Below are 13,539 nucleotides of genomic sequence, written 5' to 3'. Positions count from 1 at the left end.
GGCAAAATACAAGTTTGTTTTATTTGAAAGATTTCGCCTTTTATAGTGCCGCAGTGCTTCTCCGGCAGAAAACGATGCCGTATTTACTGAGAAATAATTAAATTTAGGCTAAAATTTTTATTCTCCCGCCAAATCGTCTGTTATCGTGACGTCGTCCATGATGTCATAAGGGTGGGTATTCAAACGAACTTCCAGTCCGTCATTAGGTTCTGCAGCCTTGCTTACCGTCAGTCCTCCCAGATGGCGCTGTCATAGTCTGCGCGCGCGGACCGTTGTCCGCCGTTGCTTATTTTTTGACCGTATTTGCTCCTGGTTAATTGTTACGGTAGAAAGTAATCGTTTCATGAAACATGGGGTATGCTCGACAAACAGGGTTACGTAAGGCAACGTCGCTTACGCCTATTGGCCAGTGGCAACTCTAAAGTGGCGGGCAAGACAACTCGAACGTGGCGGGCTGCTGTGCAGCTAAAAAAACCACAATGCATGCTCCCAGTACCAACAGCAGTGCGCATCAGTACTTTTATGTTTACGTGTATTTTCGTAACTTTCATTGTTTACCCCCCCCCCCCCCCCCGCACACACACTTTTACTGCTGTAAGATGAATATGCATTACATTTAGGTGCAAATAGCTCCTGCCTAATTTGCGTTTGCTCTTACCGGCGTCAGCCAATCACGAAGCTGGGCATATGACATCATAGCTTCTGTTGCGGGAAATGAGCTAGAGGGTCACATCGCCATTCCCTTTTTTCCTAGTTATATAGCCTACTTGAGTGAAGTGTGCATTAAAAGTGGCGTCAGTAGGATTTAACGAGGCAATCTTTCGAAGGAACCAAATTTGTGTTCTGTCTGATTGGCCCCTTTCGGTCAGCTACCGGCACGAAGCCGCAGTGACGTCGGAAATGTGCATTCCACTGGCATTCGGAATTCCCTGCGTTCGATTGCCTCGAATCCCAATCTTTCCTAGCTTTCTTTTCAACTCAATTACTTTACTTTTATGCTGTTTACGCTGTTGGCAAATTTAGGAGCCGTTTCGCTGGCTCAGACAGCAAACTGCAACGGCCTGCTCAATAGGCCAGTTAATGATGTCGCATTTAAAACTACCTTTTCTTAGGCCAGCATTTACCGACATTTATAGTATTCGTTGTTGCACTGGGACATGCAATTATTATGTTCAATAGACACGCGAATCCACCGCTTTCATTTTGCCCAGGTGTGCTGAACAAGGCGCTCTCCTGGAGTTTCTTCGTACCATTGTCCAGACTGACATTCGGCATCTACTTGATTCACGTGTTGCTCTACATGACTCGCATGCTCCGCTTGAGGACGTACATCAACACTGACGAGTACTTTCAGGTAAGGCGCTGGCAAAGCGACAAAGCAACTCGGGTTTTCTGACTCTGCATACCGCTTATCCTACATATATGTGTTTAAATGACTGAAAACAAGAATAAAATTTTTTTTCTAGCCTACAGGGAGAGGTACTTAGGAGCACTAAAAATATACAAGGGATGTAATTTTTATCTGCATTCCTCCCAGTGCAATGTTTTATAGATAATTATGATTGGCAATGAGTTCATTGCGGTTGGGTATGAGGGACTCGTTGAATGAACACAGAAGGAAAATCCAGGAGTGTAGAATGTCACGGAGGGCACAGGGGAAACAGTTTGGACCTCTTCTGGATCAGACTAGGCATTCCGAAACGTTAGAAAAAAAATTGGCTCAGCTTGCACTAGTGGTGCAAGGCTGGAGAAACATCAGAGCTAATGGTCCCTCTCTCTTTGTTGGGAGACTCGGCCGTGTCACCTCACATGGATTTCCGAACTTGTCGCCGAACGTTCTCCATGACTGGCAGGCTCGGATCGTTTTTTCCGCAGGCTTTCACAGCTCTCCCAAAGTGGACCACGTTAGCACGCGCCAGAACCCACGGAACCCCGCGGAACCCACCGGTTTCGCGAACTCGGCGCCTGTAGCGCGAACTCGGCATATGTGCTCCCTACTTCAAGAGCAAACGCACGTGAACAGGAGAGTAGAAGAGCACGCGAGAGATCACGGCATGAACGCTGGGCAGACTGTTCTCGAAGGTCGAGCTGGCCGGCGCATGGCGCTCCACACGAGGCGCACGTTCACGTGCGCTCGGGTGGGCTAAGGTTTGTGGTAACGCTCGACGGCGGAACGAAAAGCCTAAACAGCTCGGCTGTTAACTGGAAAACCTGGCAACGATTCCGCAAAACAAACGAGGACACAGAACAAACGACAAGGACGAGCGCACTCCAATAACTGAAATTTTATCGTCGAAACAATAAACCTTCAGTAGTTAGAGTGCGCTTGTTTGTTCGTCGTTTCTTTTGTGTCCTCGTCTCTTTTGCGCTATCGTTGCCATGGATCGCTTCCAACTATGCCGGCTCGCGGTCACGGTGTGTTAAAACAGAAAGACAAGGAAAAAAAAACTACGGTAAGAAGTAAAACGTTCATCGACGGCCTCAGTTCTGCAGTCTTGCTGTCGAAGGTTGCATTAAAATGTATCCGGCCACTGAGCGGTTCCTTAGGGGTCGTAGGTGATGACGTCACGACTCAGAGGGTAGAAAAAAGGTCCCTTTCACTCCGAGTTACCGCAGCGGCCGTGGATGCCGCCACTGAGCGTAGAATACACTTTAATTCCGATACATTCTCCAGGAAGTAGAAGGGATACTATCGCGCCGGTAGCTTCATTGGTAAACCATCGAACGGTAATCCGAAGGTTGTGGGTTCGGAACGCAGCGAGCAGCGGATTTAGATTTGATAACCTACCATTTAATTTTCTTCTAGCACGGATACAACGAGAAAAGCGGAAGAAACAAACTACCAGTCCAGGCTTAAATCAAAGAAAAAAATGTCGCCTTCAATTGGGGAGACTGGTTAAAGCACATAAAAGAGAGTTCAACGGACCATTTTTAGGTATAGATAGAGCCCAAACTACCCATTAACCATGGTAAGTAAAACTCCAGGACACTTAACATCAGGTTTCCTCTTAAAGTTTGCCAGTGACTCGCATCCTTTTTATTAAAAAGGATGGTAATTCGGTGTACCTATACGTTTCCCGTTGAACAGGGCTGACTCATGAAAAATATGAAAGTAAAAGGTATCTGCCTTACGTGCACTGCGAAACACTCGAAGATGTGCACCTTACGTATAAAAAGGAAACCAGTATTATTCCAGGGCAACTACAATGGCATCAGATCATCTGAATCTTTTCCGAGTTTTCCTATCGGTAATTACAAAAAGAGAGTGATGGAACCCTCTTGATTAAGACTAACACGAATTTCGTTTTACTTAACAAATCAACCCAAATCGATCTTGCCGAGATCGCTCAGGCTAAAATGATAATGGTGATTTAGAATGGACACGTCGGCGTACTGAAGGTACTGGAATGACAGGAATGAAAAAGGATTACTGGCGGCGGTAGGAGGTTCGACTTTTTGGCGAGAGCCGTAAGAGATCCCAGGATGAAGCTGCCTGAGTCCGATTATCTCATCGCCCGTCGGAACCCGGTCCCGTAGAGCCAAAGCTAAAGATCCAGGAGAGCATAGCGCCGACATTCCAAGAAATGGGCCGTCTGGCCTTGCAGTGGCTTTAAGGAAGATTAACAGAGAGCAGGAGGGTCTGGTGGTCGTCTACGTTGCCCTCTGTACGAGGTTGCGGTTTATTGATGACGGCGGGGTTTTCGCATGATGACCCAAGTAACGCTCTCACGTTAAAATTTATATTCGCGAAAAATTCTGTTGAGACGCATTGCGCAACGCAACAGACGTGGGAAGCTCTTTAAGCGCCGCGGTAGTTTCCGACACTGGGCAACCACGAAGCGACAGGCCATGAAGCTCACTCTGGAAAAGAAAGCGGGGGGGGGGGGGAGGGGGGGGGGGGTGCGCATTAGTGGATGTTTACTCCTTACTTTGAACCTGAGGATGGATATTTAACGCATCCCGAAACCTAGTACACACGGGGCTTTGTATTTTTCGCCTACAATCAAAAGCAGTGTGAGGCACACCTCAACCGCTCTTGTGCTTACATCATTAGGACAATCTACCATCGCTGTTCCTGATCGTTTGCTTAAAGCAGCATGCCGTAAGACTCAAGTCGCGTGCATGTGAGGCAGCAGGTTTGTCAGTACACCTGTTCGCTGGGCGAACAGGTGTCAATCTAGCTGCGCCAACAGTTCTCTCGCGAATTCCATTGCCTACCTGTGGTCGAGCAGGAGCGGGGACGTTGTGATTCATTGGTTGAGGAGAGGAACATTTACCGTGCCGAGAGCAGCTCTCGGTGCTCTGTCGCCAGAGGCGGGGTGACATGAAGCACAGAGGGAGCCATATGACCGCTTTTGGCGTCACCTTTGGTTTTATCACAGGTTTAATGCTTTTAGTGTTCAACGCGAGTGCAGTCAATCGAGATACTCGACCGACTGGAAACGCAGACGCAGATTTCAAAGGCACACCAGTGCTGGCGACTGAGATCCACTCCAAGGTGATACACGCCTTTGTGAACGCGGGGACCCACGATGGCGTCCTGCCTACAGTGATGCAATGTCCCGCTTACCAAGATTCCACTCAAACGGGCGTCTATCAATCACTCCGCGCCGTGACGTCTATGCTAACGGAGCTTACAGCCATCCCGGACGGCCTACATGTGCTAACAAATGCCCTGTAATGTATACTGATTAGTCCAGCAGCAATTCAAGATTTACGCCGCGTAGCCAACCACTAGGCTGAGTCAAGAGGCATCCACTCCACACGGGACACATACCCATGTTCTTTCCGGTTGTTGTGGATTCGCCGTAATATGCTCCCCGCGCACATTGCGGCAGATAAGGCCTGACATGCCACCTTTATTCCACGGCCACTACCGTTGTTTAAAATAGCACCAGATGAAAATTTTCTCCAACACAAGGGTGACCTGCGTCGCACCATGTGCGACTTCATCCCACCGTGTATAATAAATAGACTTGCTCGCAGGTAGGAGGTCTTTTTGCGTAGACTTGGGATTGGAATGGCCATTCCCCGTGCGGTGACTCTACCCACGCTACCATGCTCTACCCACGCTACCATGTTCCGTTCACCGACACCTGCCCCTTCTGCATAGCTCCTGCCGAAGTAGCTGGCGTGAATCACAGATTATGTACTTACTTGACAGCGAGAACCCGACACCTCTGTGGCACAGGCCTCCATCCTGTAAGACCCCCAGTTCTGCAGTGGTGGCCCTAGGTACCCTACCATGGGAAATCGAAAGCCAACACGTGTAAAATACGTGTAAAATACGTCAACTTATGCTAGAGGGCTTATCGCATTGAAAAAGAAGCAGTGTCGCAGCGAGCGCTGGAAACATGCGGGAGAAAGTTTGGCCAAATGACGCTTGACATAACACGCTCCCTATCTTTATCAGTTCGTGGGCCAGCATGAATGTTCCATTCCAGAGATGAAAGCCTGCATCCCCGCTACTCTTGTGTGCTGCTCTGGGTGCCCGTTTCCCTTGCTCGTTCTGCCCGCAAGCATGCCTGAGAGCTGACATAACTGGCACTTCAGCCGCTCGGCGAGCAGGGGCAGGTCTGTCCCCTCCTGTCCTTCAAAGAAATTACGCAGCACTACCGCCTGGAGCTAACAATATATCCCCCTGCACACAGCAACCTCACGAAAGAACAAGAATGTCACCTTCGAGGCATCCAATGCGACACCTCTGCCAACCCCACTAGAGGCCACATTCTGGCCTCCACCCTATACTCCGCAAAGCGGCTTCTGCGAGGCTCCGGGCACCATCTACCATATTATGTTGGCTGTGTTAAGAACCCACTCGCCCACCCCCCTCGTGCCCTTTTCTTCATCTGAGCATAGGGTTCACACTAATATATATTACAGGGAAATCTGGCGCCACTGTCTAGGGGAGCTGCGCTTCGGCGAGCGTTCCGTTATGCACCCGGCAGGCACGTTCCACTTGTCCTTGGTATGGCTCATGAACAGGCTGAAAAGTTGGCTCTGACTGCAAAAAAGCGGCAATATTACTCTAGAAGGTGCATCACATTTGTTTCGGTATTATAAAATTTAACCTCCAAAAGATTAATTTGTCAGCGATTATGTAGAAGCTTCATGCACGATGAACAAGGAAAGGAAAAAAATGTTACCCTTTTTTGTTGATTTTGGCTTCAAGAAAAAAAAGGAATCCTTCTGGCTAACCAAGCTAAGTAGTCGAGGAACGTCGCTAGCGGCAATGGCGCCGCCCACGGCGGCCCGCCACTGCAGCGACAGATTTCCCTCTCATATATATGAGTATGCAACTCTATGCACCTGAGCACTGGGAGAGAGCACTATCTAGATTGGACCCTGATGACCAGCTTTGGATAGTGAAAAGAGCCCAAGAAGCCGGATGGTTAACAGGTCCAGGAATGAAAGCCCCTCCTCAAGGCTGACTGCTCCATACAGACGTTTATTCCTCCTCATCACCTTTCTCGTTCTCCCAATGCAAATCGCTATCGGATTCAAGCAACAATGTGCTTTCATGTTTAAAAGCTTTCCCTTCGCGCTGCCATTTCACCAGGTAATTTGCTAAACGCATTCGCATTCACATTATACAGCCAATTTGAAGAAGCTTCATACCCTACGGGCGTTCTCAACCGATAATTCCACATATCTAGGCGTTCAGTCCCCTCGACACATACGCTGTAAGGATTGTGGCTGAAAATACTCAACGTGCATTCTATCGATGTTCCAATATTAAATGCTCGTAGTAAAATCGCTCACTTATGAAATTTTAACTCGGCCTTTGCCTTATGCTAGGAGATTAAACAATTACAAATGACACCTAAGCACTCTTTATGATCTGATGAATACAAATCATTTTTGTCCTTTGCCGAACGCATCATCTCATTCTCATCGTCATCTGCTTATATTTTTGCATTTTCATCTATCCGTTTCGTTTTACTGAGTGCTTGCCAATCACATAACCCTTAACGTACGATTGCCGAACAGGTACTCTCACAGGTGCATGGCAATCGCTTAATAGCACTGACAAACGCGTCCTCTCATCCTCTCATCATCCTTATCATAATCGTCGTCACCATCATCATCGTTCTTTTCCTTTTGGGTCTCTTTCTTCTGTCCGTTATAATGACTGAGTTCTGGTCCCATCACCCTTGTTAGGCCTTATTCTAGGCTCAACGTTACCCAGCAGGGACGCTGCTCTTTATAACGTGTTCAGAAGCTTCAAACTTAAGATACGTCAAGCTGCGGGGACCGGCTGATGACGTTAATACTCAAAGCGTAGCCCAAACGTCGTCAGCCGACGACGTTAGGGCTCCAGGCCTACGGTCATGCTGGCACAGACCCGCGATCGCAATGCTCGAAGCCTTTCTAATGGCGTATGATCACAGGTTTTGTAGATACCGCATGAATGCGCTACTGACGTCAGGCTTGCACATCCAGCCAGAAAGAACATTTAGCAGAGTCATACTTTGCTGCTCACCTTATTTCTATTGCAAATAGCGGGCTAGAATGTTTTACGTAGGCCTGGATACATGCCTTGTGAACACACGTTCCGAAACCGAAGGCCACAGCGCATTCACTACGTCAACCTTTAGTCATCCAAAGTCATGGAACCGTACTGGCGTTTGGGATACGTGCTTGTCTCGCATTCTGGAGGCACTGGGTCAATTTCCATCGATATTGAGATGTACTCATTTTTAACTCAATTACTTTACTTTTATTCTCTTTGCGCACGTAACCTTTTGGTCTTTTAGCTCTCGTTTACGACGCCGTCGCAGCATGACTACATGCCGTAAATTCAACATAAGGATTACACGGCGCAAAAACAGGGACGAGGAAGAAACACGTACACTGTGTTGTGTGTTTCTTCTTCGTCCCTGTTTTTGCGGCGTGTAAGTTTTACAGATAATGTACCAACTCGTCCACATCAAGCTTTTGTTACGTAAGTTCAAAGCCTCATGGTACAGCATGTTATGGAACGGGACGCGGACACCAGTCCACTGGCTGACCCGAACCAAGTTTATTCGCTTCTCCTTCCTCTAGCTGCCGATGGGATAGTCGGCGGTTAGCCCTCTTTGCCCTCTTCCTCTTCCTTACTAAATCCGCAACATACTCCCCCCCCCCCCTCCCCAATGACACTAGTGGGGAAGTGTAGAACACGTTAGTCTAGTTTTTTTCCCCTAGACGATGTTCGGATGTCAATCCTTTGAAAAAGGCAGATGCTTTCTGCTTCATCCTTAATCGATGCTTCGAGGCGTCATGCCTTCTTATTGCTACTTTATTGGCTAGGACGCGGCATGCTGTTTTGCTTGAATCGGATTGAATTCATGAGGCAGTGAAGTTATTCTTCAAGCAAGCATGGATAATTCGTATTCGGAATGCAGCCTGAACCTTCTGCTCAGTGGTCCTCTTTTCTTTTCCTGTTCGCTTTCGATGTTGCTTCCTGCATGTTGGCTGAATGTTTTCCAGTTGCGTATAATCGATGCCACCGAGGTGATTTTGCTTTGAGGTTTGCTAAAATTTTGAGATTTCGATTTCGTTTCAAGATTTGCTGCCGAGCCCTTTGTGCGGTAACAGCAGTGCACGAATGAATGTCTTGCGGTCATTGCACGCGGGCCCCCTGTAATCTGTTGACTTCATCTGAGTGTTGCCCATGCGCGATGGCTTCTTGGGCTTGGCCCCGAGTGTATCCGAGTCTGAGATGGTATTTTCCTCGCTTCGGTGGAATGCCACTGCGCCGGCTGCTTGGTAGAACTCGGTCTTGCTGCTACATCTCGCGGCCTGGTTCACCGACAACGTTGCAAATGTAGGGGCGCTGTGCTGCTCCATCTTCTTTTCCACCGACGACGATGAACCCACAACTTCCAAGGGAGCCCTTGTTGCGAAGGGGAGTACTGCTCTGGGCGCGTCCTTTCTCTGAGAGGTACCACCTCTGGGAGCCCCGTGCTTGTGTTGAGGTGGCCATCAAGTCTTCGTCGTGGTGAACGACTTCTTAAAAGTCGTCTCAGAAATTCGTTCCATCAGCGAAACCTTAGTGCGACTTATCGTGTACGAGTGCTCTTCGTGTTCTTCCTAGCCCTTTGCGAAGCTGTCAAAGTTCAGAAGGCTCTGAATCTGCCAGTTAAGCTTTCGAAGTTCGATCTGTATTTGTTCTGCCATACGGCACAAATAAATAAGCATATTTATATTCGATGGTGAGGATTGCAAGACACGAACGGTTTTATTAGCTAATTCAGTTATGTCCGCCCGGAGGATGACCCGCGAACTTTGAAGTTTTTCCACGACCTGCCTGTCATCAGAACCAGGGAGCACAACGAAGCAAGGGTCGGGGTTGTCTGATGGCTGGGTTTATGTCCTCCGGGTCCCAGGCGGAGGGTCTGCATCCAGCACGAAGCCATGGCAGGTACAGCTCAAGAGTGAGGCCTCCGAAATATGAAGATCCGACGTACCCGAGGCCGCGCACTAACTTGAACGCGCTGCGCCGTGAAGTCCGCTGGTTTGTTCTTCCCGGCTTTGACGGCACCATATTGTTATGGAGCGGGACGCGGACGCGAGTCCATGACTGATACGAACCGAGTTTATTCGCTTCTTCTTCATCTAGTCCCCGATGGTGATAGTCGGCGGTTAGCCGTCTTTATCCTCTTCCACTCCCTTACTTAATCCGCAACACAGCATGCTGTTTCCTGAGCAAGCTAATCATGTAACAACGATGTCAGGCGCTAAAGGGTGGCGCGCGAACCGGCGACAAAGATATGCGCATCATTCACTGCGTAGCATGTCCTTGAATGCAGCGCACCACTTCCGAAGCCGCCAATAGCATTTTGTTCCCGGCCTGGGCGCGGCCGCCTAAAATTGCGCGAATGTAATTTCGATGAGGTTGGCGGAGACAGGAACAACGCCCTGCTCTTCGGCGTAATGTCAATGAAAGAAGAAAAGTGCCGCACGTTCCCGCTGCCGAGCGGCGCGAGGATCGAGGCCCCGCGGAGGCCGCAACGCCATCGGCAGCTAAATTGGGTTCCGCTACCGGCGGCTGCCGCACCTCGCAAAATCGGAGTCCCCCGCCACCCCCAAAATTGTTCGCCTGGTCGACATGGACGCGACGAGCCAGCCAACCCAGCAATGAGCCGCGGCGACTACTACAGCGTGCTCGAGGTGCCCCGGAGCGCAGCGCCGGAGGACATCCGGCGGGCTTACCGGCGGCTGGCTCTCAAGTGGCACCCAGACAAAAACCCCGACAACAAGACAGAAGCGGAGGCTCGCTTCAAGGTGATCTCGGAGGCCTACGAGGTGCTTTCGGACGAGTCCAAACGGCGTCATTATGATTTGTATGGCAGCGGCGGCTTCGAGGCAGATCAGCCCAGTCACTACTCGAACTCGAGGGGCGCGAGCAGCTACAGCAGCAGTGGCACTTTCTCGTTCACCTTCAGGGATCCAGAGGAGCTGTTTCGCGAATTTTTCGGATCGTCGGACCCGTTTCGGGACATTTTCCGCGGTGCCGGGCAGCGCGGCGCCACTGTGCTCACGAGCAGTTTCCCCTTTTACCAGCAAAGTTTCGGGGGCATCTTCCGCTCTGGCTTCCTCATAGACCTCGACGACTTGTTGTTCGGCGGGGCGCACTTTCCCTCCGCGGGCGTGGGCGGGTGCTCATCGGGCTCCGGCGGGCCCACTCAGGAGATGACCTCGGTGCGCTTTGTGAACGGCAAGCGCATTGAGACTCGCACCATCATTCAGGACGGCATGAAAACCGTCCTGTGCTTCGAGGACGGCCAGCTTGTATCGCGCACCGTCGAAGGCACCGCGCACGACGGATACGAAGCTGACGATCCGCCGTTCACCAAGGAAGCACCCCAGCTGCGCAGAGACGGGGGCAGCGCCAGCCCGCGTGGAGCAAGCGGCAGCTCGTCCTCAGCGCACGGCGCCGTGGGCTCGGCCCCTCGGGAGGGCTCGTGCACCAAGCGGCCCACTCAGTCCAGGAGCGTGGGGCCGGGTGGGAGTGGCCGCAAACACAGCGGAAGCCCCAAAACCAGCGCGCCCACGCGGACTGCCTCGAGGGCCCCGAGCAAAGCCGGAAAGAGCAAGAGCCGTGCCGGCAAGCCTAACAAGAGTACCAAAGAGGGCAAGTTGACGAAGGCGACAAAGACCTCTGACATCCCGGCCAACGCACCCGCGCCGTCCGCACGTCCGTCCCGCCACAGCAAATCGTCGAAACATAGGAGAGCCAATTAATCGCAGTGCGGGAGAGTGCAGACCACTCGCCTGCAATTGGCAAGAAACGAAGAGGTAATACAAGCCTGATATCTGCGCGCTGGCTCAATTATTCCACGGTGCTAAAACCACACATCTAACGCATCAGAACGTTATCCAGTAAACATGCTTCGCCTACAATTTCAGACATGTCACGCCAAGCCCAGCCGCGAGTGTTGCACTTCCTATTTGTTGGTGCCCTCGGCCCAGGATTATAAACGACACATACCATATCAGCGCATCGCAAAGGCCTTTTGTCCTAGCCCGACCTAATCCTGCGATATATCTGAGCCTAAGTGAGTCCATATGTTTGAGCATACCTTATAACCGCTCGAAGTGACTGACGCCAATTCGATTCAAAACATGCGACTGAAGGACCACCTGTCTTGATTCAGTGGCTGAAACGGTATGCTACTCTTGACGAGGTTATATGTTCGATTCCCGTCCATGGCTGCTAGTTCATGCTGCAGGCCAAAAAAAGAAATAAACGCATACGTGTGCGGTCCCCCCACTCTGCTCATATGATACACCCCAGCTGGTATTAATGAACCTGTAGCCATTTGCTAGTATAAATAATCGCTAACCCAGGTTTGCGTCTGATCGCAAAGTCCCAATCGAAATGCGGGATCAGAGCAGCACGTTATAAGTACTCGTTATTTTTTCCTAATTTTAATTCTTTCGTGTATCTACGTCGAGCCGTATTCAAGCCTTCTGTTACGGTTCTTAATCTCCATGTTTCGGGCTTCCATGCCACTCAACAGAGTTTATCATTACGCAGTGGAGAGTTCCAGTTCAGAACAACCATATTTTTTAATGCTGTACACTTCTCCCAAGCTTTACACACAGCATAGAAAACAACGTCCAACTAACAAACGCACGGCCCTAAACTGAATTCTATTACTGACTAAATAATAATAATAATAATAATAATAATAATAATAATAATAATAATAATAACAACAACAACAACAATACATCTCTATGCGCTGCAGGATGAAGGACTCTGTTTCTGCTTTGCTTTGTACTTGCGTTATCCGATTCTATTCTTTGTCACCGAATTTCCTTATCTCCTCCCTCCATTGAATAATCTTTGACCTGATTTTGGTCCCATCTCTTTGTATACGTATGCGGGGCGAAGTGACGCGGCCTCAACCCTGGAGCAAATATAACAGGAGAGCCAACTCAGCTGACAAGAGGGCACAACTAGTTCCCTGCCAACGAACATTTCCGACACCCTATTCATACACAGCGAAAGCGCGAGCCTCACGACGAGAGAGAGAGAGAGAGAGAGAGAGAGAGAGAGAGAGAGAGAGAGAGAGAGAGAGAGAGAGAGAGAGAGAGAGAGAGAGAGAGAGAGAGAGAGAGAGAGAGAGAGTGTGTGTGAGGCGGAGTGGCGTTTGTCGCCTCCTCTACAAACCAGGCCGCAGCAGCGCACAGGCAACAAACAGCCTTTCCGCAGCTTCGGCGTTTGTCGCCGCCTCCAGATTCCACCACAGAAATTTGTGCGTTGTGCGGGCCGTTCGGCTTTTAACACGTGAGCGACATACAGCTTCCATCATGGAATTGCTCGTTTCGTGCGTGTCCCAGAAAAGCGAGTCCGAAAACTATCATTACCAGGGTGCTCAAAGACATACCCACTCAAAGGAATGACCCTAAACGCTGCGGATTTAAGATTTCATGAAGTCGGTTCCTCTAGAACGTCCATACATATATGCCCAAAATTTAATGCGACAACATTGTTGCCTTGGAGGGTCAAAAATCCGGCGTCCTGCGTAAACAAAAATTGGCGCACAGAAGTGCAAACGGTGCACAGGTAATAAAAGCGGGGTGAATGAGTTGAAAGAAAAAAATTATCATTTGGGCCTGGAAGGGAATCGAATCGAGGGCCCCCGAAACGACCTATGAGCATGCACACTAACACCACCACGCAGCTCAATTACTCTAGCTGACAAACGTACCCCTATAGTGAATGCATTGCGGCTCTCAACTTGGAAACATGTGTTAGATGCACGCGTGGAGGCATAGATGAGTAACTATAGATGAGATAATTACATGAGTACCCTTCCCCTCTGCGAGCTGTGGGAGAACCTGATGACCAGTGCTGGCTTAAGTTCCCAGCGACTGCCGGTGCCTAGGGCTGAGACAGCACGGTCGTCCCATGGTTTCCTGGGGTGAGAGACCACTCCCACATCACCAGGCTCAAAATACAGTTTTCAACAACAACGCAAGTCGCAATTGGAGAGTGGAAAAGTACGTTTCCACCAAATGTCCTCTTTGCATCGCGGCACGAAT

General features: G+C 49.8%; 2 protein-coding genes across 3 annotated transcripts in view; both read left to right on the top strand.

The window, feature by feature from the left end:
- Nucleotides 1-13,539, top strand: part of LOC144151386 (nose resistant to fluoxetine protein 6-like) — an 87,470-nt gene that overhangs the window by 53,729 nt on the left and 20,202 nt on the right. For both annotated transcript variants that reach the window (XM_077682437.1, XM_077682428.1), the window contains one exon: nt 1,212-1,354. In XM_077682437.1, the coding sequence (XP_077538563.1) occupies nt 1,212-1,354 (143 nt within the window). The remainder of the gene's footprint in view (nt 1-1,211; nt 1,355-13,539) is intronic.
- On the top strand, nt 9,896-11,278 carry LOC144170371 (dnaJ homolog subfamily B member 6-like). Its single transcript, XM_077700141.1, has one exon. It carries the CDS (start codon nt 9,919-9,921, stop codon nt 11,227-11,229), a length of 1,311 nt encoding a protein of 436 aa, XP_077556267.1. The 5' UTR covers nt 9,896-9,918; the 3' UTR covers nt 11,230-11,278.

Source organism: Haemaphysalis longicornis, unplaced genomic scaffold (genome assembly GCF_048455015.1).
Source record: "Haemaphysalis longicornis isolate Haplotype H1 unplaced genomic scaffold, Haemaphysalis longicornis Haplotype H1 scaffold_1, whole genome shotgun sequence".
In the NCBI taxonomy this organism is placed as follows: Eukaryota; Metazoa; Arthropoda; class Arachnida; order Ixodida; family Ixodidae; genus Haemaphysalis; species Haemaphysalis longicornis.
The sequence above is the reverse complement of the archived record's forward strand: the minus strand, read 5'-3'. Positions and strand labels throughout refer to the sequence as shown.